The 23,179-nt window shown below is 48.0% G+C and overlaps 1 protein-coding gene and 1 long non-coding RNA gene across 2 annotated transcripts; one reads left to right on the top strand and one right to left on the bottom strand.

The window, feature by feature from the left end:
- Positions 1 to 3,570: 3,570 nt before the first annotated feature.
- LOC111944952 (uncharacterized) lies at positions 3,571 to 10,666 on the bottom strand. Its single transcript, XM_086868786.1, has 6 exons — positions 9,651 to 10,666; positions 9,219 to 9,403; positions 8,019 to 8,139; positions 6,273 to 6,939; positions 5,808 to 5,922; positions 3,571 to 5,438 (listed from the first exon to the last, which is right to left on the bottom strand). Exons 1-4 carry the CDS (start codon positions 10,606 to 10,608, stop codon positions 6,929 to 6,931), a joined length of 1,275 nt encoding a protein of 424 aa, XP_086724912.1. The 5' UTR covers positions 10,609 to 10,666; the 3' UTR covers positions 3,571 to 5,438; positions 5,808 to 5,922; positions 6,273 to 6,928.
- Positions 10,667 to 11,577: 911 nt separating this feature from the next.
- LOC147648152 (uncharacterized) lies at positions 11,578 to 16,895 on the top strand. Its single transcript, XR_015280736.1, has 2 exons — positions 11,578 to 13,242; positions 15,937 to 16,895. It is a non-coding gene; the product is annotated as an uncharacterized LOC147648152 (long non-coding RNA).
- Positions 16,896 to 23,179: the final 6,284 nt, after the last annotated feature.

The following is a 23,179-nucleotide window of genomic DNA, read 5'->3' as shown; positions in this document are numbered from 1 at the left end:
AAAGACCTCTATAATCGAGTTAAGTGTTAGAAGTTTATTTCAGGGCGTGGGGTAGAAAGAGAGAGAAAGAGCGAGAGAGCGAGAGCAAGAGAGAGAGCAAGAGAGGGCAAGAGAGAGGGCAAGAGAGACGGAAAAAAAAGAGAGCGAGAGAGCGAGAGCAAGAGAGAGAGAGCAAGGAGCAAGAGCCAGAAAAAAGAGCAAGCAAGAGAAAAAAAAAGAGAGACCGAGCTCTTCTATACCACTACTTATATAACCTATACCTTTGAATATTCTATTCCTTAACTAACCAATCTTTCTAAGTATACTAATATAGTAACATTTGTGTACAACCTATAGAAATCGCTATTTTTGCATATTTTTAGTTATCTCAGGGTCCTTCAGACCTTTCCTTATAAGGCTGGGATGAGGGGTCTCAGCTTGGTTTTATTGCAGGAAAGAATGTGTTCTGGCATACCAGCCCAGTTTCTCTGAATTATTCAAACCGTGCTATCATTTGTATTTCTTCCTTAGCCTTTCTGGCTACAAAATCATATTTATAATTTCTTTCTAATTCTACCTTCCCAACAACAGGCTAGTGGAGTGGCTTTTTTTTTTTGGTGGAACTTCTCTTCTGAGTCTTGCTTATTTATGTACTTGTTTTGCCAGAGCAGCAGTAGATTTTCCATCATATCTCTTCATGTTTTTTCTACAGTCATGCAGGAAGAGCTACAGCTTAGCTCATAGTTTTTTCTTTTTATCTGGAGAACTTCTGTGTTGAGTACCAGGGCTCCTGGTCTGTACTGTGCTGTGACTGGAAGAAGGTTTTCTCTGAGTTTCTTGAGATTTTCTTCTGTTTTGTCTTTCAAGTTTTGCAGACATGTTCTCACAGCTGCAATTGTTGCCTGTATAGGGCCATGCACAGTGTCTACGTATGCTCGGAGCATCTTCGCCATATCCAGCACGGTCTCTTCTCTGTCATCCCGCTTCATCGTTGCTAAAGCAGAAAAGTATTCTTGTGGCCCAAGTCGATCAAGTTTTCGCCACATCACAGATGTGCATGGCACCAAGTCTGGATTTCTAGTGTTTAAGTTATTCACAATGACAATCTTTACTACTGTTACTTCTCTCAAGAACTGAATTCTTTGTTTTGTGATCTTCTAATGAGTTTGTTGTATATAGAGATTGTCTGCGTACTGATATTTTTGTGCCACACTTCTCAGGACCCATTTCCGGAGACTATAAGGGTCAGCCCCCCTCATCATTCCGTGGTCGATAACCGGATCGTGTGACAGGGATCCCAGATGCTTCGCTTCAGTCCCGTCCAGAACTGTAGCCTCACCTGCAGCATTCTACAGACAGACTAACTAATTAACTACAGATTCATCAGGTCATCGAGTGTAATCCTTTCTTAGGCCACAAAGGTCCTTCAGGGAGAAGGGCTCACCAGTGCCTTCTGATTTTGTGTCAGTTGCTGTTCTTGAGGGTCCTTCCCCCACATCGCCATTATCATCATCTACTGGCCGATCGGTTTTGGTTTTGAATTTCATGCTTCTCATGGTAGGAGCAACAGACACTGGCTTAGGCTCACCGTCTGGTTTGGCTGCTGTCTTGGGTTCACTGTTTGTTTTAGTTGCTGGCTCGGCTGCAGCTTGAGTGACTGGGGTAGCTGCTGATTTATCTCCCTGCCCTACAGTATCTAGCAGCATGCAATAAGCATATGCTAGGGCCCAGCTTATTGCAATGAGATTTTTTTTTTTCCTTTAGAATTATCATAGTAATTTTATTCTAGATATTTCTTTACTTTATTTGGGTTTTGAATTTGTTCACGTGAAAATTCCTAGGCTGGGGCATGAGAAAATTTCTTCAGGGTCCAGCTCATTCTCTCTTAGTCTCTACACTACTCAGTATTTCTTACACCTGAGTCTACTTCTGGGGAAGGGGTCTCGTTATTCTTCTGGATATCACAGCCCTCACTCTAGAGAAGTTGTAGACAGTATAGAGGAAGCTTAAGAGCTGAAATACTAGGAAAGTGATATCCTTAACACTCAGGGGAAACTGGATATTCTCAAAAAGGGACATAACAGATTCAAAGGAGAAAAAGGAAAGGAAAGGGTGAAAAGCTTCACCTCTTGTTCTTCTGACAAACTGGGTGTAGTTACTAATAAACCCCCAAAATGTGCTATGGGATAGGGAGGCAGGGTCAGAAGAATAAACTCTAAGCCAAACATACTTGGCAGAAACTTCAGTACTTCTATGAACTTTTTATAAATTATCAGCGAGCCCAGCACAGTAACTATTCTAATCTGTGTTCTTCTACTGTAAAAGAGGGAAAAGAAAGATATTAAAGCTTTAAAAAATTTAGGGACTAGATTTACATGAAGACCTCCACCCTGAGAGACATTATGCATTTAGACAACATGGCTACTGACTGCTTTATTTCAATACAGAGTACATAAAACCAAAATACAAATTAGTAATCAGTACAGGTTTTTCTACTTTCTCAAGCCCCACATTGAGCTCCAAGAACTGTATTTGTCCTAGTTCAGGGCAAATTTGGGAGAGAACCTCCAAATGGGGTTCCCCAGGAAAGCAAAATTCAAACTACTCCTCTCTCTAACTGGTTTGGGAAAAAAGAGATTTCTTTGGAGAGCAGTGGGAAAAAAATGTTTATTTAACAGAAATTTGAATAATATTAAACAATAAAACCTCTCACTGTTCAACAAGATGGCAAATCTCAGAAGAAAAGTCCTTTTCATGTGGTGCAGCTCAGCTCGCTCAGGTTCTTATCAGTCCCTCCGGCGCCAGAAAATGCCGAGGCCCAGGCCCTGGTGGGCCACAAGTGTGAGCTCCTGGGATTTGTCTGAGTGTTTTTCAGTCCAGAGCAGGTTTGAACAGATCCAAGGAAAAAGAAAAAAGTCTAGGGAACTCCTCTGCCTCAGCTAGCTAAAACAAACTAAAAGCTGAAGAGAAGCTCTGTCCTGCTATCTCTCCATGCTGCAGACACCACAGTCCAGCAGCAGGATGTGGGGGAGTGATGTTTTCTTTCAACAAAAACTGCGCACTTCTTCTCCTCTTTCACTTTCAGAGCCAGTCTTAAAGGTGCAGAACTTAATATATAACATAAAACAGGCGATTGAGGATACCAGTATCATAAAGTCACCCCTGGACACATACTCAAAACAAAATAGTTTATATAGTATTATATATATTATATAGTATTATATATATATTATATAGTATTATATCTTTGTCAGACAGGTTGTGCAAAACAAACCATTTTGAAAATTACATTTTTAAGCAACATTATTATTGCAAATTACATGTAAGAAATTACATTTAAGCAATATTATCACACGTTGCACAAATGTAATACAAGATACACTACAAAATATATATTTTGTTTGTGGTTGAATGCAATTTCTCATAGGTACCAATGGTTTAACTACCATGCCAGAAAGAAAAACAAATATTCCTGACAACTGGACTCTGGATTATTGACACAAATGTCAGAAGAATCACTAAAACTGACAGCAGTTTAACTTCTAATGTACAACTCTGATGAGTTTGGCAGGAGAAAAACAGCAATCAATATGAGTGATCAGCAAGTCTCATTTATTGGTAACTCTAAAACCACTTATATAGCATCAATAATTAGGCTCATACGTAGTGCAAAAGCAAGCTCATTCTTGGATGTTTCATTTAAGGTCAACTCCACCTAGTTCCACATTCCTGCGATCGCTCATCTATGCTGAATCTACATTCTTTTGATCACAGTGTCCTGTTCTCAGTTAACAGTTATCACTAAGGTCTTTCTGACCTTGCAACATCTCACACCAACTGTACTCTATTGTTGTTTAACTTCTCCTCAGCTAACTGCTGCATGGGAACATGACCTTTGCTAGCTAGCCATTCCTCTATAATTCCCTGTTTTCTTTTTATAAAAAAACTGCAGAAGTAGCTGCCTTCTTGATCATGTTTTGCAAACATTGCAGCAAGCAAGGAATAAACAATAGTATAATCACAATGACCAATATAACAATAATTGCCATTTGTGCCAAATGTTTTAACTATCCTGTGAGACCTAGGCATTGAAACCATTCGTCCAATGGATTTGTTTCCACGGTTAATTTTTTCATATTTTATTGTAATTGTCGAAGATGAGCATGAATAGACACTGAATGTTCAGAAAGATTCATGCAACACATCCTATCAAGGTCCTCACAGCCATGGCCCTGTGCTCATAAAAAATCAATAGCAACTCTATTCTGCAAAACAGCATGTCTAATACTGTTCATGTCCAAAAGCAAATCAGACAAAACCTTTGATGTAATATTTACCTGTTTTCCTGTCCAACATGCCAGTTGTCGTAACTGTGTTAAGGCTTGAGCCCTCGCTCGCAGACACCCGTCTTACAATTACAAATGGCTACACCTGCGCTGACAATACATTACACCATAGAAATCTCAGTTAAGGGTCAAAAAAGGCATTTATTAGATTATTAGAACAATGCTATGTAAAAATATACAAATATTGTTATGCAAGAATATAGAAATATACAAGTACCAAATTAAATTATATTAACAAATCATAATTTATTTCCAGCCTCTATAACTCACGATACATAAAAATCAATTAGATGTTTAACAATTTATTACTAAAAACATACGGCCCATATAGAAATACAAAAATATGCTTTCCCTTTCTAAATAACATTGTACAAATAGTGATCACAGCTGACAGAACTATACAACTCTACCACTCCATACACATTTCAATGGAACTAAATACACAGCTATACACAAATACATATAAATGTGTATAACTATAACTATCTACAGAAGTACATATGGATTAAATATTACATACAATATAAATAAACATATATATATAAAACAGACCTATATAAAAAAATTATAAATTTTTATAAGTATAAAAATATCAAGCTAGATATCCATACAACTGCATCAGTAGAAATGTACACCTATACATCTGGATACATATATAATTCCACATAGAAATGTCAATTCACAGATAAAAATATAAAAATACACATATCTACCTATGCAAATACCAATATACCTATTTAAAGAGGCAAAGCACTATAATTGCATCAACAGAAATAGATACCCACACAACTGTATACATAGAAGACAGATTTTAACACAACTATAACAACATATATGTATACTTATATACACATATGTAATTATAAACATGGATGTGTATAGATCCATACATATGTACAAAGAATACATCCATAAATAGAAAAACATATATAGGAAATATTCCTATACAAATAGGAATATACATATATACATATATAAATATCCGCATAATTATTCCTCTTTATGCCCTCTTTAAACAGAGGGAACTCAGCCCTCCCGTCTTCAAAGCCTCTCCCTCTGTCTCTTGCTCCTGTGCACAGCAGCTCTCCTGGACAGGGACAGCAGATGGGACATCTGGGAGGCAAAGGGAACACCAAGTCATTATTGGGACCTTTCCCTTGGCAGCACCTGCCCTTCCAGCAGGGAAGGGAAAACCTCAGAGCCTCCCCAGCAGGGCTGAAAGAACAAGCAGGCCAAGCAGGCCAGCGTGTGGCGAGCGCAGTCGCGGCGGGACTGTCCTGCATCCCCCGGCAGGCCGGCACAGCTCCCGGGCCCTGCCGGCACAGCTGCCTTGCCCAAGGACAGCCCCTGTGCCGGCCGGGGCAGCAGCGCTGAGCAGCCCCAGCACGGGCAGGGGCCGCTCCTGCCCAGCCGGGCAGCGCCCACGGCCAAAGCCCACGCCACCCTCAGCCCTGCCCGGCCTCACCGGCCCTGTGGCCTCACCCAGGCTCTCGAGGTGGCAGCAGCACGTCCCTGTTCACTGCTCTTGCTCCTGGCCTTCAGCTTCTCCCTGCTGGCTCCTGGCAGTGTCTGGCTGGCCTCAAGGTCTTCAGGACAGCTGTGGCAAAAGCAGAGGCTCTGGAATTGGTTCCGAGGCCTGGCAGAGCTGCAGTCCCGGACCCCTCTGTGCTCCCTGCTGGCTCCTCCATCCCCTCAGCCCCGCCGTCCTCTTGGCAAACTCCCAGCCCCCCCTTCAGTTTCTTCAGTCCCTCACAGTTCTCTCACCCCCCTCAGTCCCTTCTGACCTGTTCTGTCCGCTCAGAGCTGGCATCTCCCTCTGCCTGTGCCACTTCCCTGTCACCTCAGTGCCACCATCACCCTCTGCTCCCCCACAGCCCTCAGTGCCCCCAGCAGCTCAAGGTCACCGTCCCTTCAGCGTCACCGCCTCCTCAGCCCCCTCAGTCTCACCGTCCCTCAGCAGCTCCTCAGGGGACAGTGCCTGGGGCCACCGGCAGCTCCCACCGCTCCAGGGACAGCCGGGGCTGGAACTGCTGCTCCACCTGGCCCGGCCCCAGCTCGGACCCAGCACAGGAACAGGGGACAGAGGGGGCACAGGGGGAAAAACAAGAGGTGAAAAAGGCAGCCGAGGGCAGAAAGAGGTTAAAATGCAGCCTAAGGCTACACAAACATAAACCTAGCCCTCTGAACATCTATATTTCTCTTCAAATATAACTATCTGCATTTATAAATAGAATTTTAAGTATGTGTATATATGTATATTAATTTTACTCTAGACATATATAAATTTAAATTAGAAAATCTATAAATGTAATTCCATATAAAAATATATATCGCATCTATAACTAGATTTATCTACCCTTAACTATGCAGATCACTAAATAGAGATCTCATATATAATTATAATCTATATTATATAGAAATATATAAAAGAATTCAATCTATAGAAACAGAACATTAAAATCGATAAACATAACTATAAGAATTACTTAATAGAACTATAGAAATCTATACATGTAGAACAGAGGGATTCTACCTGCCTGGTGGTCACAGGCCCTCCCTCTGTCTCTTCCTGCCGTGCAGGACAGCCCTCCGGGAGACATCCCTCAGATGGCATCTGGGAAGCAAAGGGAACACTGAGTCAATACTGGCTCCTGTGGCTGGGGCCCTGTTTGCCTTGGGCAGCAATTGTCCTGTCAGGGACTGGAGAAGATGGTCTGAAAGGCAGACTCTCCCTTGGGAATTTGAAGCCTGCTCTTTAAAGAACAGGGATCCTTCCAAGTTTCCAAAACTGTGTGAAGCGTTCAAGTATCTCAATAAAGTCTCGGCACCCACAGTGCAAATGGCACCCACGAGAGCCTGAAACAGAAGACGGTCCCCTCTCCCACAAAGAAGCCCTGACTTGTTTTTTTCCTCCGTGCTGACAGAAAGACCTCAGGCCACGCTGCAGTGGCTGAGGCTGAAGGGTGCTGTGAGCTGAATCATGAACCAGCTCCGTGATGTCAGATCTACAAACTGCCCTCTACAGTGAGCAGTACCTGCTCCAACTTGACCATCAGCTCTGACAGGACAAGCTGGTAGGGAAAGAGCTCCCTACAAGGCCTGCAGGCTGCACCGACTTGGCCAAGGATTGGATCCAAAGGGCTTCCTCTCTCCTCTTAGTCTCACTAATCTGGGGTCACTCAGGCTTTTCCTTGTGTTACCAGATTTGTCATTTTTCAATTAATTGGCCTCTGATGTTCTGCTCTCTTTGTTTCTCTTGTGTCTCAGGACAGATTCCAGCAAACTGGTACTACAGTCAGCGATTTCGACTTCTGCCCTCATTTTGCACTCTTTTTTTCCCCCCTGTTCCTTCAAGAAGTGCTCAGCCCAGCTTCCCCTGTCACCCTGCAGAAAATTGATCCATGGGCTTCAGCACAAAACTGGGACACCCAGCTTGGTGACGCAGCTCCCACAAGGTCAGGTTTATTCTTGGCTCTCTTGTCACAGCACAGGACTCAGTGTCAGAGCCTCTGGAAAAGTGTGGAGGGCAGGGCTCGGGGAACTTGTGCCAGTGCAGGACTTGAACTAAAGGCACCAGGAAGCACGGACCCTGCCGACAAGAACTCAGCTCTTCTGATCTCCCTTCCTGTCAGGGACAGGCTCAAAGCAGCCATGGGCCAATGGGGCTCAAACCAATGTGGGCTCTCTCCTTACCAGGCTCCTCAGGCTCTGGGCAACTGTCATCGCAGTTCTTGGTGCCAGATGAATCTTCCTCTGCTGCAGCCTCGTTCATGGGTTCCCTTCCTGAGGACTCAGAGGCAACATGAATATTCCCCTTGAAAGAAAAGCAGAAAGAAAGAAACCCAAAGATCACTCAATATTTTCTTGGAATCACATCAGGGCTACAATAACCCTTCTCCACTCCCAAAGGACGTGGAGCAGAGGCTGGGGAGGAACACTCAGCACACAGTTCACATGATAAATCTTTTAAATTCAGGATTCCATGGCCAAGGCTAAATGGAAGCTTTTACAAAATGACCTCTGAGGCAAAATATGAATGCAGAAAACCAGAAGACACCAAATGAGGTGATGTGCCCTCATGCTCTGACCCTGACTTACCCCATGAGCTGTAAGAAATCAGCCAGCAGAAAGCCAGGGGCTCTCCTTGTTGCCAACACAGCTGTCAGTAAGGGCAGAGCTTGCTCCCAGCACTGCCCAGGGCTGTGTGCTGCAAAGCCACACACAAAGCACACATTTCTGGCTGGGAGTCTCACTACCCCACCCAAGCACTCAGACAATCCATCACAAGGTGGTGCTCTTTGGAGCCCTCTGCTGCTGCTGCCCCATATGTATGACCCCGGCAAACGTTTATGGACCTAGGGTATTTCCAGAATCAAATTTTCCACTGGCAAAAATCTCTGAGTCTAGAGAGTAGCAAAAAAAACCCAAAAACCAAACCACTCAAAAGACAACCAAATACTTCTATTCCACCAAGGAAGTAAATGCTCAAGATTAAGCACCTGCAAATGTTGCTCAGACAGAAAGATATTCTTACTAGGACCAGTTGCAGAATATGCATCCCTTCTGCAGTAGCCCATCCATCAGAATCCTAAATGGTTCAGAGCCTGCCATGTTTCCTATTATTGTGGAATAAAATGTTTTGAACACTGCTATGTGTGAATTTACATCATCACAAAAGACATCCCATTTGAGCATAAGATAATGGTAAATCCAAAAAATCCCACTCCCCACCTTGAGTCTGCCCTTCCTCAAGCATAAATGTACTGCAGGCACTGGGTCTGCACATTAAGAGAGAGAGACACATTCAACTGAAGCAGCTTTTGCTTCTGAGCCACAGAACAGTGTTAAAAAGCTCTCGGTCCAGCCCCTTTTATTCCCATCCAGTGGGGTTACCTGAGCAGAGGGAGACTTCTCAGACAGGGATCTCCTGATCTCCCGAATCATTTTCTCCACAGCAAGGCCAAGATCCAGCGGTGGAGATTCCTCTTCCTTAAGTGCGCTCTCTGCTGAGGCCGTTGATGCTGCTGCACAGGCGGCACTGCCAGGTGGAGCACTGGAGGCTGAATTGCCTGGAGTGGCTGCAAGAATCCAAACACCTTGTGGTCAGGCTCCAGAATGTGGCTTTGGGATGCAGAGCTCTGCTGCTGCCTTGGATGCAACACATTCAAAGGAAAACTAGGCAGAGAATCTTTTCGCCTTCTAGAACCCCCTTGCTAGCAGGCTTAACATTTTCTGTCTCAGAATGACACAGCATTGTGGGAAAATACTTCCAACCGCCAATTTTCAGGACCTTTTGGAAAAGCAAGGCTAGAATTCTTTTCCTACCTGGTGGGTTGTAGGCTGGGGGCTGCTGCTCCCTGTGGAGCTGCTGGAAGCTGCAGGGCTGGATCCTGACCACCTCCCGGTCGGCCGGAGGCAGCTGCTCCCCATAGAGCTCCTGGAAGTGGCTGGGGGGCCCCTCCCGGCCGAGAAACAGCGGCCGCTCCCCGTGGAGCCCGAGCAAGTCGCAGGGCGGGATTCGGAGCAGCTCCCGCTCGGCGGGCAGCGGCCGCTCCCCGTAGAGCTCCTGGAAACGGCTCGGCCCCTCGCAGCGGGCCGGCCCCGGCCGGTCCCTGTGCAGCAGGTGGAAGCCGCAGGGCGGGCGCCGGGTGAGCAGCGGCCGCTCCTTGGGGGGCTGCTGGAAGCGGCCGGGCCGGGGCCTGCGCAGCTCCCGCCAGTCCGGCAGCGTCCGCTCCCTGTGCAGCAGGAGGAAGCCACTGGGCAGGGGCCTGGGCGGCAGCGGCGGCCGCTCCTTGGGGAGCGCCTTGAAGCGGCTGCGTCTCTCCCGCCCGTCCGGCAGCGGCCGCGCCCTCGGCAGCTGCCGGGAGCACCTGCTCCTGTCCCCGCCCGCCGCCGGCCGCTGCCTGCTGGCCGCGCTCCGGCGCTCGATGCGGAGCAGGAGCTCGGGGCGGTCGCGGCGAAACCAGGGGTTTGTGTAGTGGAGCCACGCCCCGGCATCACCCGGCGCAGCCGCGCCGGCCCGGCCCGGCACCTTGCGGAAGCCGTAGCGGTAGAGCTGGCGCACGAAGCTGAGGAACCGCGTGGCTCTGAAGGTGTGCGGGGCTGGCCCCTGGTCGCCGCCCGGGCTGAGAAGCTCCCGCTCGAAGAGGGAGCGGTCAATGAGCAGCCCCTGGGCCTGGCTGTCCCAGCGCACGGAGAGGACGCGGGGGCTGTTCACCAGGCGCCACAGCTTGGCGGGGAAGGTTCTGGCATTGAGCCCGGCGGGGAGCGGCAGCTCCGCCATGGCGCCGATCGACGACTGTTTGCCACAACGGCCGCGGCGCAACGGCCTCAGCCGCACTGGCAGCGCGCGGCCTGAAGGGGAGCGCTGCGCTCGGCCCCGCGCGCGCCAGGCCCGGCCCCGGCACGGGCCGGACTCGGCGGGGACGAGCGCGGCAGAGCCGGGGCTGCGGGCACAGCGCGGCGGCTCTGGGGGCTGGCCGGACACGGCCCGGCAGGGGAAGGCCCTGGAGAGGGCTCTGGGAGCACTGGCAAGCTCTAGCCCCACCATGTATCGCGTGCCTGCGTCACTGTTGGTGACAGAGGGAAAGGATGTCTTCGTTGCCTTCTGTCTTCGTTGAGGAACGGATGAAAAGGGGATGTTAGAAAACATTCTTTGGCAGCAGACTGGCTGGTTTTTTTCTGGCCATCTCTGCCTGTCTTTGGCAGAAGCAGCACATTTCTAATTATTTGGAGTCAGCAGCAGCAGGAAGGGGCAGCAATTCTGTCAGCATTGACATCAAAGCTAAAGTGCTGCACCCTGGATGGGTGTTGCTTTATGCAAGGGATTCGTGGCGTGCAGTTGTTGCAATCTCACGCTGGTGTTTTCACAAATTAGGGTTGCATGTTCTTTCCTCAGGAATTACCTCTTCTTTCCTCTGATCTTAGGAGAGTTCAAATCCAAATGCCTCCTGCAGCCAACTCTTGCCAATGTAGACTGCCAAAGGAGATCTTGCAATGGAGAGACACCGCCTAGATCTCCTGTGGAGAGATGCAGGAGGAAGTTTTTTCCCTTTGTTTTGAAGTCTTGTAGGGGAGCTGCTTCTGCTTTGGGGAACACACACCACTAACGTGTATCCTGGCCTTGCAGGTTCATTCCTGTGCCTCCTGACACACCACAGAGACTTGGAGGCAGTTGTGCTGGGGCAGAAATTTCTGTCTGGGAACTTTTTGAAATGCTTCCATTATTCTTTTTTTTTTCCCTTCCTCCCCACCCCCCCCCCCCCCCCTTTTTTTTTTTTTTCCTGCAGAAATATTGCCATAATCTTTTGCTTCTACAGCATCTTTTTCTTGTCTTTGGGAACTTCCCTCTGCTGCCCTCCCAATCAAGCCAGTTCCCTGTGTTCCTTCCCAAACTGAGGAGCAGCCCATGGCCTCTGCTCTCCAGCTACAACAGAAAGAAGTACAGAGCCTGCTGTTCTGGGAGAGGAGCTTCTCCTTCCTGCCTGCTTTCCCTTTGGGACAGGTTGGTGGGTGTTTATTTGATAAAAGGAGATTTAAACACTGAAGGAGCTGCGTTTCAAACTGCTCCATGCTTGAGCTCTTCTGTGGGTATTCTTGGGCAAAAGGCCTCTCTGTATGAGCTCCCAGTGGGCAGGTTAAGGAAGGAGGTTGGTATTTCAGGGTTGTAACTGCTGAAAGCAGTTAGTTTCTAGAGGTGTCCAAAGCTGGGAGTGTCTACTTTTCTTACATGCCTGCAAAAAAGAAGTGGCAAAGTGGGAATTCAGTTTGCAGAGCTAGCGATTATGTGTGTTTTCCAAGAAATGGACTGGCAGAGAGGCAGGTCTTACGCTGTGAAAAACAAGGTTCGTTTTCTTGGTAAAATCTAATAAAGGACAATAGGAAACAAAGATAATAAAGCAAAGATTAACAGCCAGGTGCTTGGTGTTCTGCCAAGAGCACACTTGCTATTTTGGGGACACCCTTTATATATCTTTTTTATTGTATCAGCCTGTTGCATTTTTATAAACAATTACATGTATTTAAACTTTTCCTCTAACTACTTTACATGTGCCAAGAACTGTTTAGCATGACTCCTCCTCAGGACCACCTTTTTAGAGCACATGCATTCCCTGGCTGTGATTTTAGTCTGTTCTTATTATCACCTCCAGTTTGGGTTTTGGTCCATACTTTCTTCAGACTGTAGGTGCTGATAGTTGCAATATCAGTAGCAGGGGCCTTCATCATACATTCATTGGATGTTATCCCAGCCAAGCAGGCAATTCAACTACCACAAGCATAATCATATCAGCTATTTCACTACTGCACCTAAGTTTAGTTAATAGCAGAAAAAATCTATAGCAAAATTACTTGAACATTATACGGATAATATCCATTTCAATATTTTGCAAAAAGCCAGTGTTATAATAGGTATTTATAACAGTGCAAAACTGACTGTCTCTGTTTTGGTGGTGAGGAGGGTCAGAGACACAGACACACTAGCTGAAGGAATAGTGTGATTACTATCATGCAGAAGTGCAAAAGAGAATCAGAAAAGGATAAGCTCAGCAATGTACTTCATTATTATTACAGAAGCTTGCTTCTAGTTATTAAGAAAGATACATCATCAGATACCCTAATACTTTATCCTTCATCCAGATCCACACATCAGCTGGATGAAGCTGGCCCAGCCAAGCCCTGCAGAGCTACAGCTGAGAACTGTGAAATTGTGTGGCGCCCCCACCTTTGCCGGCCACAAGGCTTCTGACTGAACTGTGAGAGTAGCCTGGCTTTGACAGTGCTGAACGAGCAATCTGACAGAGCTTCTGATGTGGGACATCTGATTCATTCTCCTCTTGGTTTTATCCCTGAGCCTGGCCAGGACTCAAGGAGGAACCAAGGCCAGGTGTGGCCTTGTCCAGTTTCTTAATGCTGAAAGGTGAAGATGTGTTTCACCAATGAATGGATGCATAGATCATGTTGATAGTACTACTTGGTTAAGGTGCTGATACATAGAATATTTGGTTGGAAGAGTCATCTAGAGAGCAGCTGTGGCTCAGGGCCTGTTGTTCAGGCCTTAGTTCTTCAGTATTTTGTGGTGCAAATCAATGCTGTGCAGAGCTGGAAACAAACAAGTCCCTCTTTTAGCACATTTCAGACAGGGAACAGGATTAGCATTGCAAGGCCAAGAGCACAAGTCCATCACCCTGCATTTGCCCACAGGAAGCTGTCCAGACCAAGAAGGCCACTCCTGCCCAGGTGCTGAAGTGCCCAAAGCTGCCTCCCCGCTTGCAGCTCTGCAGAGCCCATGGAGCTTGGGGTCCTGGGCAGCCAGGGCAGCCCAGCTGCCTTGGAGCACAAGGAGTGTCCCAGAGAAGCTGCTGCCCTTTGCTTTGTAAATGTTTCTCAGAGTCTTGCCATTAATCCACAGTATCTCACATGTGTTCCTTTACTCTCGCAAATATAAGACAACTTTTTGAGAAAAGTGACTGACGTAGCTTCTGCTGCTGGTGGTGCTTTTGTCTGCACGTCAGGGCAGGTGATTTGAACCAAGGACGGAGTCCATAATTGACACCTCCATTTTGCCAAGTCGAGAAAACCATTCAGAATTGGGCTACTGATGCTGAGCAGGTTTCCTAGTTTTTGGAAAGTTACAACCTTAAAAAGCCAACAGATTTTCCTCCATGAGTGTCGTTCCGATTGGGAACGGCTATAAAGAACGACACAAACTCTCAAAGAGAGTTGAAACTCTCAAGGAAACTCTCAAGGGAGTTTCAACACGAGAATTCTCTGGTTTATTACTTCAGGCCTGCTTTTTATAGACTGGTACGTGGAAGGTACAGAAAGGAAACTCTTATTGGTTAGCAAAGTGCTACATCACCATCACTGGTCAGGGGCACACTACCCCCCTGACCCTCTCCTGCAAGGGAAAACAAGAGGACAGATAAACAGCAGCTGGCAGTTGTTTTCTGTCTCTGAGGATTGTTTTGAAATTCTCCTTTGAATTTCCCAGGCTAGCTTCTCAGGCAGGACTGAGAGGCCATGGGCCTGCAGTTTCTGCAGCTCCCTGCAGCCTGTTCCAAAGCTAGCATCCATACATGAGGATACCAGCAGTAGCATGATGCCAATTCTTTGCACCTTCTTTCTTTATCTTTGGTGCTTTTAAGAGTTCCTCAGTGCCCAGCAGGAATGAAAGCACGTGTGATAATGTAAGTGATTTGAGAGCTGTGTTGTGCCTCGCCGTATCAGTGTCCATGACAAGCTGGACACCCCACCTGTGGGTCTGTTGAGTTAAATCCATCCCAATTCTGTGCAAACAGCAACCCCGAGATGGCGAAAAGAGCAAGGACAGTGGGTGGGTGTGCGTGCACACACCCGCAGGCTGACTGCTGTGTGAGCAGAAGGTTTTGGACAGTGGTACATCTTCAACTCTCCCAGGTTGAGGGAATATATCAAATCTATATGAAATGAAAATATTTATCAAAATATATAAAAATGCATCAAATAATACATATTTATTTATATGTAATTTATCATCTCTAATACAACACTTTACATAGCTTAATATACATACTATAATAAATAGCTTGTATAAAATATATACTTGATCCTTTCCTAAGCCATTGCCTGTAGGTGAAATAGACCATGTCCTAGTGTTAGTACATTTGTGCCTTCTGGTACTACTTATTACAGCATCAACTCCTGTGGGAGTTCCTTTGGGGAACTTCACACAAAGGGCTTCAATCATTTCAGCACTTGTGAGAACTTGCTGCTTCCCAGTTCTCCAGCATCCTTCTGGATTTTGGACCATTTCAGCACCTGTATCCATAGCCCTGCCTTTACGCCCAGCCTGCAGCAGTTACAGTCAATGTTGCCTCCCCCCCGCTCCAGCTTATTTGCAGAAGTGCTGCCAAAGGCAGTAGAGCTGGCTCAGGATTCCTGTTGGGATGATGTTCAGAGGGACACTTGGAGTGCTTCCTAAAGAGCTGCTTGTGGGATGAGGATGGATTTTCCCTCCCTGGGTGGCTCCTACTTGGAGCTCCTACAATTAGTGAAGTCCCAGAGTGTATTGGTTTTGCAAGGCCTGGTTTTAGGTAGCAGAGCTAGATCATCATTCTCACAATGGCGGCTCCTGTGAGAAGCTGCTGGAAGCTTCCACTGTGTCCAAAAGAGCCAATGGCTGATGACTGTTGTGGTGCAGTTTTGTTCATTATATTTGATTCAATTACCCTCTGTATTGTTAAGTTGTACCCTCTCCTATGTTAATAGTTTAGTCCCAGTTGTGCCCTCCTACCCAGTTGTGCCAATCCACCCTGATACCTGCCCCTTTTTCCCGAATGTTCCCTGTTCCCAAATGTTCTGTTCCCCTCCCATTAGGTTATCAATCCTCCCTTGTGCCAACCCCCTGCCTGGACTGCCCCCTTTGGAATTCCCCTATTCCTCCAAGCCCCATTGGCCCATGTGACCTGCTCTCCTCCCCTTGCCTTCCCCATTGGTTTATACCTTTTGTAACCCCGCCTTGTGCTCCTCCCCTAAGTCGTCCCTATTTTTATTATTTGTTTATTGTTTGTACACACCCCCTTGCTCCTCCCCCATATATAAGTTGCTGTACCCCTATCTCTTTTGTCTTTAGTCCCTGGAACCTTCAATGGAATAAGCACCTTTTGGAAACCACACAGAAGACCTCTCCCTCATCCTTGCTCCTGCCCTCAACACTTGACAGCCATAGAGCTTAAGCCCTACAGCCGTATCCCGAACTGCACTGCTTTCTGGGAACAGCCCACGCTTGGCCCAGTGCTGGGAGCTGCCTGGGGAAAATCTGTTACTGACATGCTGCTGACCAAAACTGGGACAATGAGAGAGACTGGGTATGCCTCTGTGACCACATATTTAAGAAGAAAATTGAAACAAAATCACAGGTTTTGCTTGCAGTCAGAGAAGAGGAGGAGGGGAAAACATGTAATGGAAGCAACATGGAGACACCAAGGTCAGTGGAAAAGGATGGGCAGGAGGTGCTCCAGGCACTGGAGCTGAGGTTCCCCTGCAGGCCATGGTGAAGACCATGGTGAAGCAGCTGTGCCTCTGCAGCCCATGGATCCATGGGGGATGCAGAGATCCACAGTCAGCCCATGGGGGAGGTGCCCATGCCAGAGCAGGTGGATGCCTGGAGGAGGCTGTGATATGGTGGAAGACCCAGTGGAGAGCAAGGGCCTTTGCTTCCAGGCTGGAGCAGCCTGTCCTTGGAGGACTGCACCCTGTGGGAAGAGTGACCCACGCCACAGCAGTTCTGGAAGGACTATGTGCCTGTGGGAGGGACTCATGTTTGCAGCAGGTGCTGTAGGACTGCTGCCTGTGAGAGTGGACCCACGCCAGAGAAGTTCATGGGGAACTGTCTCACAGGGGAAGGACTCCTCTCCCAGAGCAGCGGAAGAAGATCTCAGTAATGAACTGATCAAAGCCCCCATACCCTGTCTCCCTGCACTGTGGGTGGGAAGGAGGGAGGGGGTGGGGGGAGAAGGTGTTTTAAAGGCTTATTTTACTGTTTATTATTCTTCTCTGATTCTGTTAGTAATAAATTCATTTGCAACTTAAGTTGAACCGGTTTTGCCATTGAAGTGTTTCTCCTGGTCCTTATCTCACTTTGTTAATTTTTTTTCCCCTCTCCCTTCCTTTGCCCAGCTGTGGCAGGGGACGGTGAGTGAGTGACTCTGGTGGGTTCCTGGCATTGGGCCAGTGTCAAACCACAACACAGACTTTTCTCAGCAGGCCTGTGCAGTGAGTTCTGAGCCAATGTATGGCTCTGCTGCCATCCCAAATCTGCGCTTTCCTTGCCCAGCCCGAGTGGAAGTGGGGCATGTGCTGGGCATGGCTGGAGATTTTCATGGCCAAAATCTTCCAGCATCATTGTGTTTACCTCTGCCCATTGCTTTGGATAACACAAATCTACATTTCTTTCAATTTTTTGCATATTGTAACACTTGTACTACTAATGTATAAGTAGACAAAAATCAAGTTTAAAAATCATATTTATTTTGTATTGCTACACCTGTGCTGCCAACATATAAGCATACAAATAACAATTATATTTTAAGGAACTAATTTATTGTTACAATCATGCTATGTAAATATCAACTTAAATTAAAAAATTAATTTATTGCAATCCTCTACAGCCACTCACTATACACAAATAAGAACTGAGATTTAACAATTTATTACATAGTACTACACAGCTCACCTCAGAAATGAACCACCCCACGTGGGTGGGGGTTCTGGTGAAGAATATACATGTAATGGGCCAGATACTAAAGGAAAGCATTTCCTCAGCTGCTGGGAAACCCTCCCCCTGCCTTGAAGAGGGAGAGTCTGAAGGTGCAGCAGTGGAACCCACAGATGTTACAACCATGGTGTCCAGGTTCCAGCTGAACCACAAGGGCAGTCACAGCCAGCAGTCCTGCCCCTGTAGAATTGAGGAAGACTAAGATGAAATCAGATGAAATCAGAGGATAGGAAAGAAGGGCCATCACAACCTGCAGGGGAGCCAAAGGTTGAGATCATGACAGAGTCCTTGACGTATGAAAGTCTCTGTAATCTTCAAAAAGACATTTTACAACGGGGGCGTGAGGCATATACTGTTGCCGCTGAAGATGGATAGATCACATGGATGCAGGTCGAGGTGTGGTGAAAGGAAGAGAGAGTTTATTTTTCCTCCCAGGATTTCTAGGTTTCTGACCATGGTCAGGGACTGAATGGTCAGGATAACACTTTCCCACTGCACTGGCCATGAGAGATGTCCATCACAAGACGTGTAACAGAAGGAATGTACACATATCTATGTTTACAGTTACTGTCCTGGGAAAGTAGTTAGAAAACTATGTCAGCAAGCTGAGTTTTCAGGGTGACATCTCACCCTTCTTGGTTTAAACAAAAAGAAAAGGAAAAAGAAAAATGAACAAAGAAACTAGCAACATTATAAACAATCGAAAAGAAAAATAATAAGAAAATACAATACTCCATACAATCAGAAGGCTATAATTTCAGGGTGATATCTCACCCTTTCGTTATTACAAAAAACCCCCAAAAAATAGAAGTGAAAAACTTCAACACCTGCTCGTGGATGGGCTCTCAATTTGGTCATGGAGGCAGAATCCATAGCCAAATTGAAAGGTGCCTGGGAAAACTTCTGAAATGCTATGACAGCAGCCTGTAATTCCATCAACTGGGCTGACCCAGCCTCATGACTCTCCAAAACCTGCCACTCAGATCCATCCTTCCAGGTATCAATGGCCTTTCAAGGGATTGAACCATTCATCATTTCATTGGCCAATGATACCTGTGGAACGCAAATCTGGAGTGGCAATGAAAAGAAACAGCGACATCAATGGAAAGAGTAATGTAATAAACTTGACGAGCAGAAACTGCTCGCAGAACCTGTTGTAGTATGTTTATTCAGTTCTGTTAAAATTGTTAGTATTTCATTTGAAATAGAAATAGAGTTAGGTATGTTCCTGGTTCTCCCCCATTTACTGCTTTGGTTGGTTCCATTTGTCTGTTATGAAAACCCCTCCCAGTTTTCCTGAATGTTCCCCGTCAATCACCTTTACCCTGCCCCATCTCCCCATCCATCATCGTAAACTCCAACTCTCCTTCCAGCTCCTTCTACGTATATCATCACTTCCTTGACACGTTATTGGTTGTTATGTTATGTTCCCACCTTCTTTGTATCCCCATTGGTCCCTGACATTGTAACCCCCTCCCCTTACCCCTCCCTCCATGAGCTGCCATTGGACCCTGGACTGTGCCCGCCCCTGAGATAAAACCCAGTGCACAGAGGTGCTCAGGGCTCTCTTCGGTCCTGAATTCTCCCAGCCCATGTGGTCATCCCCTTTCCTGAATAAACCTGTTCCTGGGAAATACAGCCGAGTGAGTCTCCTCCTTCTTTTTGCCATCACCCACGATGCCTGATTTGGCAGAGCCTGGCAGGATTCAGTGCTCTGAAGGTTCTGCAGTGGGATCGCCTTTCCCCTGCAGTTCCCCACTCCTGGCGACTGCCCGTGCCAGAGTGGCACCACAGAACTATCCCGGAGCTCCGGTGCGGCCAAAAGCAGCGTCAGAACCTCCTCCAGCATCTACTGTGCCTGTGGGGTCAGTGTCAGAGGTGACTTTAAATCAGAGTCCCCCTTTAACAGACCAAACAAGGGAGACAGTTGTGTCGTGGTCAGTCCCATATAGGGACACAACCATGTAAAAGTCCATTAATACCTGGACACCATTCATGCAGTGTCTGCACTGAATGCAAAAAAAATAATTGCACCTCCAGATGCGGCCTGTTTGTCCCAGAAATTATTTTGACCCTCAAATAATTTCAAGGAGGTTGTTTCTGGAGTCACTTGCAGCCCCATATCATTGGCAAATGCCGGCAAATTTTCACATGCCTTACGGCAAAATCTCCATTGGTATCTCTGTGTGGGCTCAGCATTACTGATAGCTGGCACCAGAAAGGCAGATTTCGGTCTGTCATCGGGATGCAAAGGAATTGTAAAAAACAATCTTTCAGATCCACAGTGAGGAGTGGCCAATCAGCAGGAAGCATGGCAGGTGAAGGCATGCTAGCCTGCAACATCCCCATGCTTTCCATCATAGCAGTAACTTTCTGGAGGTCTTGTAACAACCTGCATTTCCAAGACTTCTTCTTGATACAGAAAACAGGAATGTCCCAGGGACTGGTTGAAGCTCCAGATCTCCGTGATCCAACTGTTCCTTCATCAAGTCACGGAGGGTGACTAGTGTATCATGAGAAAGGACAAAAGAATCTGCTGAACAAAGAGTCTGTCTCAAGTTCTTCCTCGTGTTGAATGTGTCAGCATCGGGTCCAAGGGTCACTCCGGGGCCCATCAGCAAACCTGACAATCGTGATGTCCATGCCAGCGTCAAGAAGCCCGCGGAGCCTAATCTCTGACAGCATCTCACCAAGGATAGACAGGGTGCAGACCATTCAGGACAATCCCTGGCTGTCAGAACAGCAGTCCGTGAACCCAGGGAGGTCCAGGGAACCCGAAGGCACCATCTCCCCGCAGCTGGCTCTCAGCTCTGCGAACACAAGACTCAAAAGGCACAAGGTGAGCAAATCTGGGTCCCACAGGGATAGGAACAGGAGGGGTGAGTGTGGAACCCATGGCAGAAATGCACCCCAGGAAATCTGAATCAATGTCCCCTAGGTGAACAATGATGCCCTGAGCAGTGGTATTCAACCACGCCACCAGCAGAGGACTCATACCCTCACCCACCGGACCAAAGCATTTGGAAGCACATGGAATGCCTGATATGCTCAGCTGCACAGTCATCTGGCAAGAGAACAAAGTCCACAGGCCAGCTGAAGAGGCTCCAGCAGCCTGGGACCCTTTGTCTGTGGAGGCCACCAGCTTCACCCCTGCGGCAGCACCACCGGAGCCAGTGGTAAACAGTGCAGGACCTTGGTCTGCCACGGCCGCAGGAGGCCATGGTGGAGGGCCACCTCCAGCCGCAGGCTTGGGCAATGCCTGGGAACCTGAGGCGGGGTGGGTTGGAGCCAGCTTGACACGGCCCGCCTCCAGCGCTGGCGGGGACCGAGGCGCCGGTAGAGGCACAGCCCGCAGAGCCACAGCACTGTCCCACTCTGCTGCCAGGGAACAACCTGGGCTTGCAGGAGGGGAAACCCGCAGCATAGGGCTAGCAGAAGATGGCCTGGCGTCCGCACCACTTGCAGCACCCGTCCCCATGCCCCACAAATCCGGCGCAGGGAGGGCAGCACTTGGAATCACCCCTAACAGCGGTTCTTCAGGGGTGAAAGGTCCAAGAAGCGGTGCCAACCGCTCCTCCACTGGAACAGCGTGCGCGGCCGTCAGCATGGAGCCTGGGCCCGTCCTGTCCCCCACCGTGGGGCAGGGCACAGTCCAGCCGTAGCGGGGACATGGGACTGACCCTGAGGTATCCCCCAGGGCTGACGTTGCCCCCCGTTCAGGCAGCCCCTCATTGGTCTGCGCCAGAAGAGCACACGAAGTAGGCGACCCCGCCCCGGGCCTACACCGTCATGGCACTGGCCAAGGCGGCGCTACAGCCCCTGGTTCCGCGGTGCCCCCGACAGCCCGCTGGCAAGGATCCAACCGCGCCTCAGGCTTACACCTCCGGGGCACTGGCCGAGGCAGGGTTATGCCCACCGGTCCCGCGGTGCCCCCGTTCAACCTGCTGGGGCCCCCACAGTAATCCCGTGGGAGCCATTCTTGGGACCCAAGACACAGCCGCCCCCCGACTCCGTGTCACTGGGGGAGAGGGAGAGCCCTGCCCAACTCCCACAGCTGGAACCAGAGCCAGAGCCAGAGCTCTCACCCAGGGCAGAGGAAGCAGCTCTCGATCTGGCAGAAGAGGACGAGCGACTACCCAGAACGCAGACGCACCGTCGCCAGATTCCCAGCAGCCGGACCAGCCGGGGCTCATAATCGACCAGGAGAGCCTCGAGCAGGGAATCACCTAAAGCATCCCAAGCTGACTTCGAAAAATCTCCTCAACTACAGGGAAAACCCCCTCAATTCTCCCATATTCACACAATCGCTGAAAGCATCCGAAACATCAATCCCTCTCTGATCGAACACTGCACGCCATAGTTCCATAACCAGGCCCTCCGTAGGAGAGAGCCCAAAAACAGCCATAGCCACAGGCTAGACAGTACCCTGTAACCGTCGCCTGAACACATGTCGGAGGTCACCAGATGTTGCCACTGAAGATGGATAGATCACACGGACACAGGTCAAGGTGTGGTGAAAGGGATAGTTTATTTTTTCTAGGATTTATAGGTTTCTGACCATGGCTAGGGATTGGATGGTCAGGATAACACTTTCCCACTGCACTGGCCATGAGAGATGTCCATCACAAGACGTGTAACAGAAGGAATGTACACATATCTATGTTTACAGTTACTGTCCTGGGAAAGTAGTTAGAAAACTATGTCAGCAAGCTCAGAAGCTGAGTTTTCAGGGCGACACATATACAACCCGGTTGCTTCAGGTCTGGGACCTTATGGGTACAGGCATGCACCTGGATGGTGGTGAAGCAAGAAATTTGGGACCCTTGACCCAGGACTCAGGTGTAAGCCAGGGCCCCTTTCTCTGGGAGTGGCTTTTAATGAGTGTAAGAGAGAGGTTTGTCCACAGAGAGAGAATGGAACAGCACTATCATAGAAGGGGCTGGAAAACCATTGAGGAAGGGATCCAACAGCTGAGAGAAGTGGCGATGTTAGAGGTCCTTTTTGGGAGGGGTGGACAGCACAATAATGACCCTGACAAAGTCAGGTGCACTGGGCAGATGTGGTGGAATCTGGCAAATCTAGGACCATGTGAATACACCACTTTCATTGCAACGATTAATGCCGATAACAACCGTTAGACGGTTGTCACCACCAAGCTTAGAAATTATGAGAGTGTGGCCCATGGCCTGCTGCAGGCTCAAGTCTCTGTTGTGGTTAAGGAACTGAAAGAGGAGATGAGGGAAATGAGGGAAGAGATGAGGAAGAGCAGTTCCCATATGGCACCAGTGTGAGTCACAAGCCCCAAAGTCTGAGCCCAACGTTCCCCAGCTAGAGAGAGAGGGTACACCTCACGAGCTGAGCTGAGGTTCTTTCTACGTGACCATGGGGAAGACATGGGAAAATGGGATGGGAAACCCACTTCTGCCCTAGCAGCACGAGTACGTCAGCTCCAGGAGGGAAGCACTAACCAGAGGAGTTCCAGTAAAGTGAAGGTAGCCTCAACCTCCCATGATCAAACTGCCAGGTATTACAGAGGGGAGGATGATCTTTCAGACTGAAGGAATGTCTAGCATGTATGCCCAGGGAGGAGAGGATCACC

The sequence above is a fragment of the Cyanistes caeruleus genome, chromosome Z (genome assembly GCF_971803275.1).
Source record: "Cyanistes caeruleus chromosome Z, bCyaCae1.hap1.1, whole genome shotgun sequence".
Lineage (NCBI taxonomy): Eukaryota > Metazoa > Chordata > Aves > Passeriformes > Paridae > Cyanistes > Cyanistes caeruleus.
The sequence above is the reverse complement of the archived record's forward strand: the minus strand, read 5'-3'. Positions and strand labels throughout refer to the sequence as shown.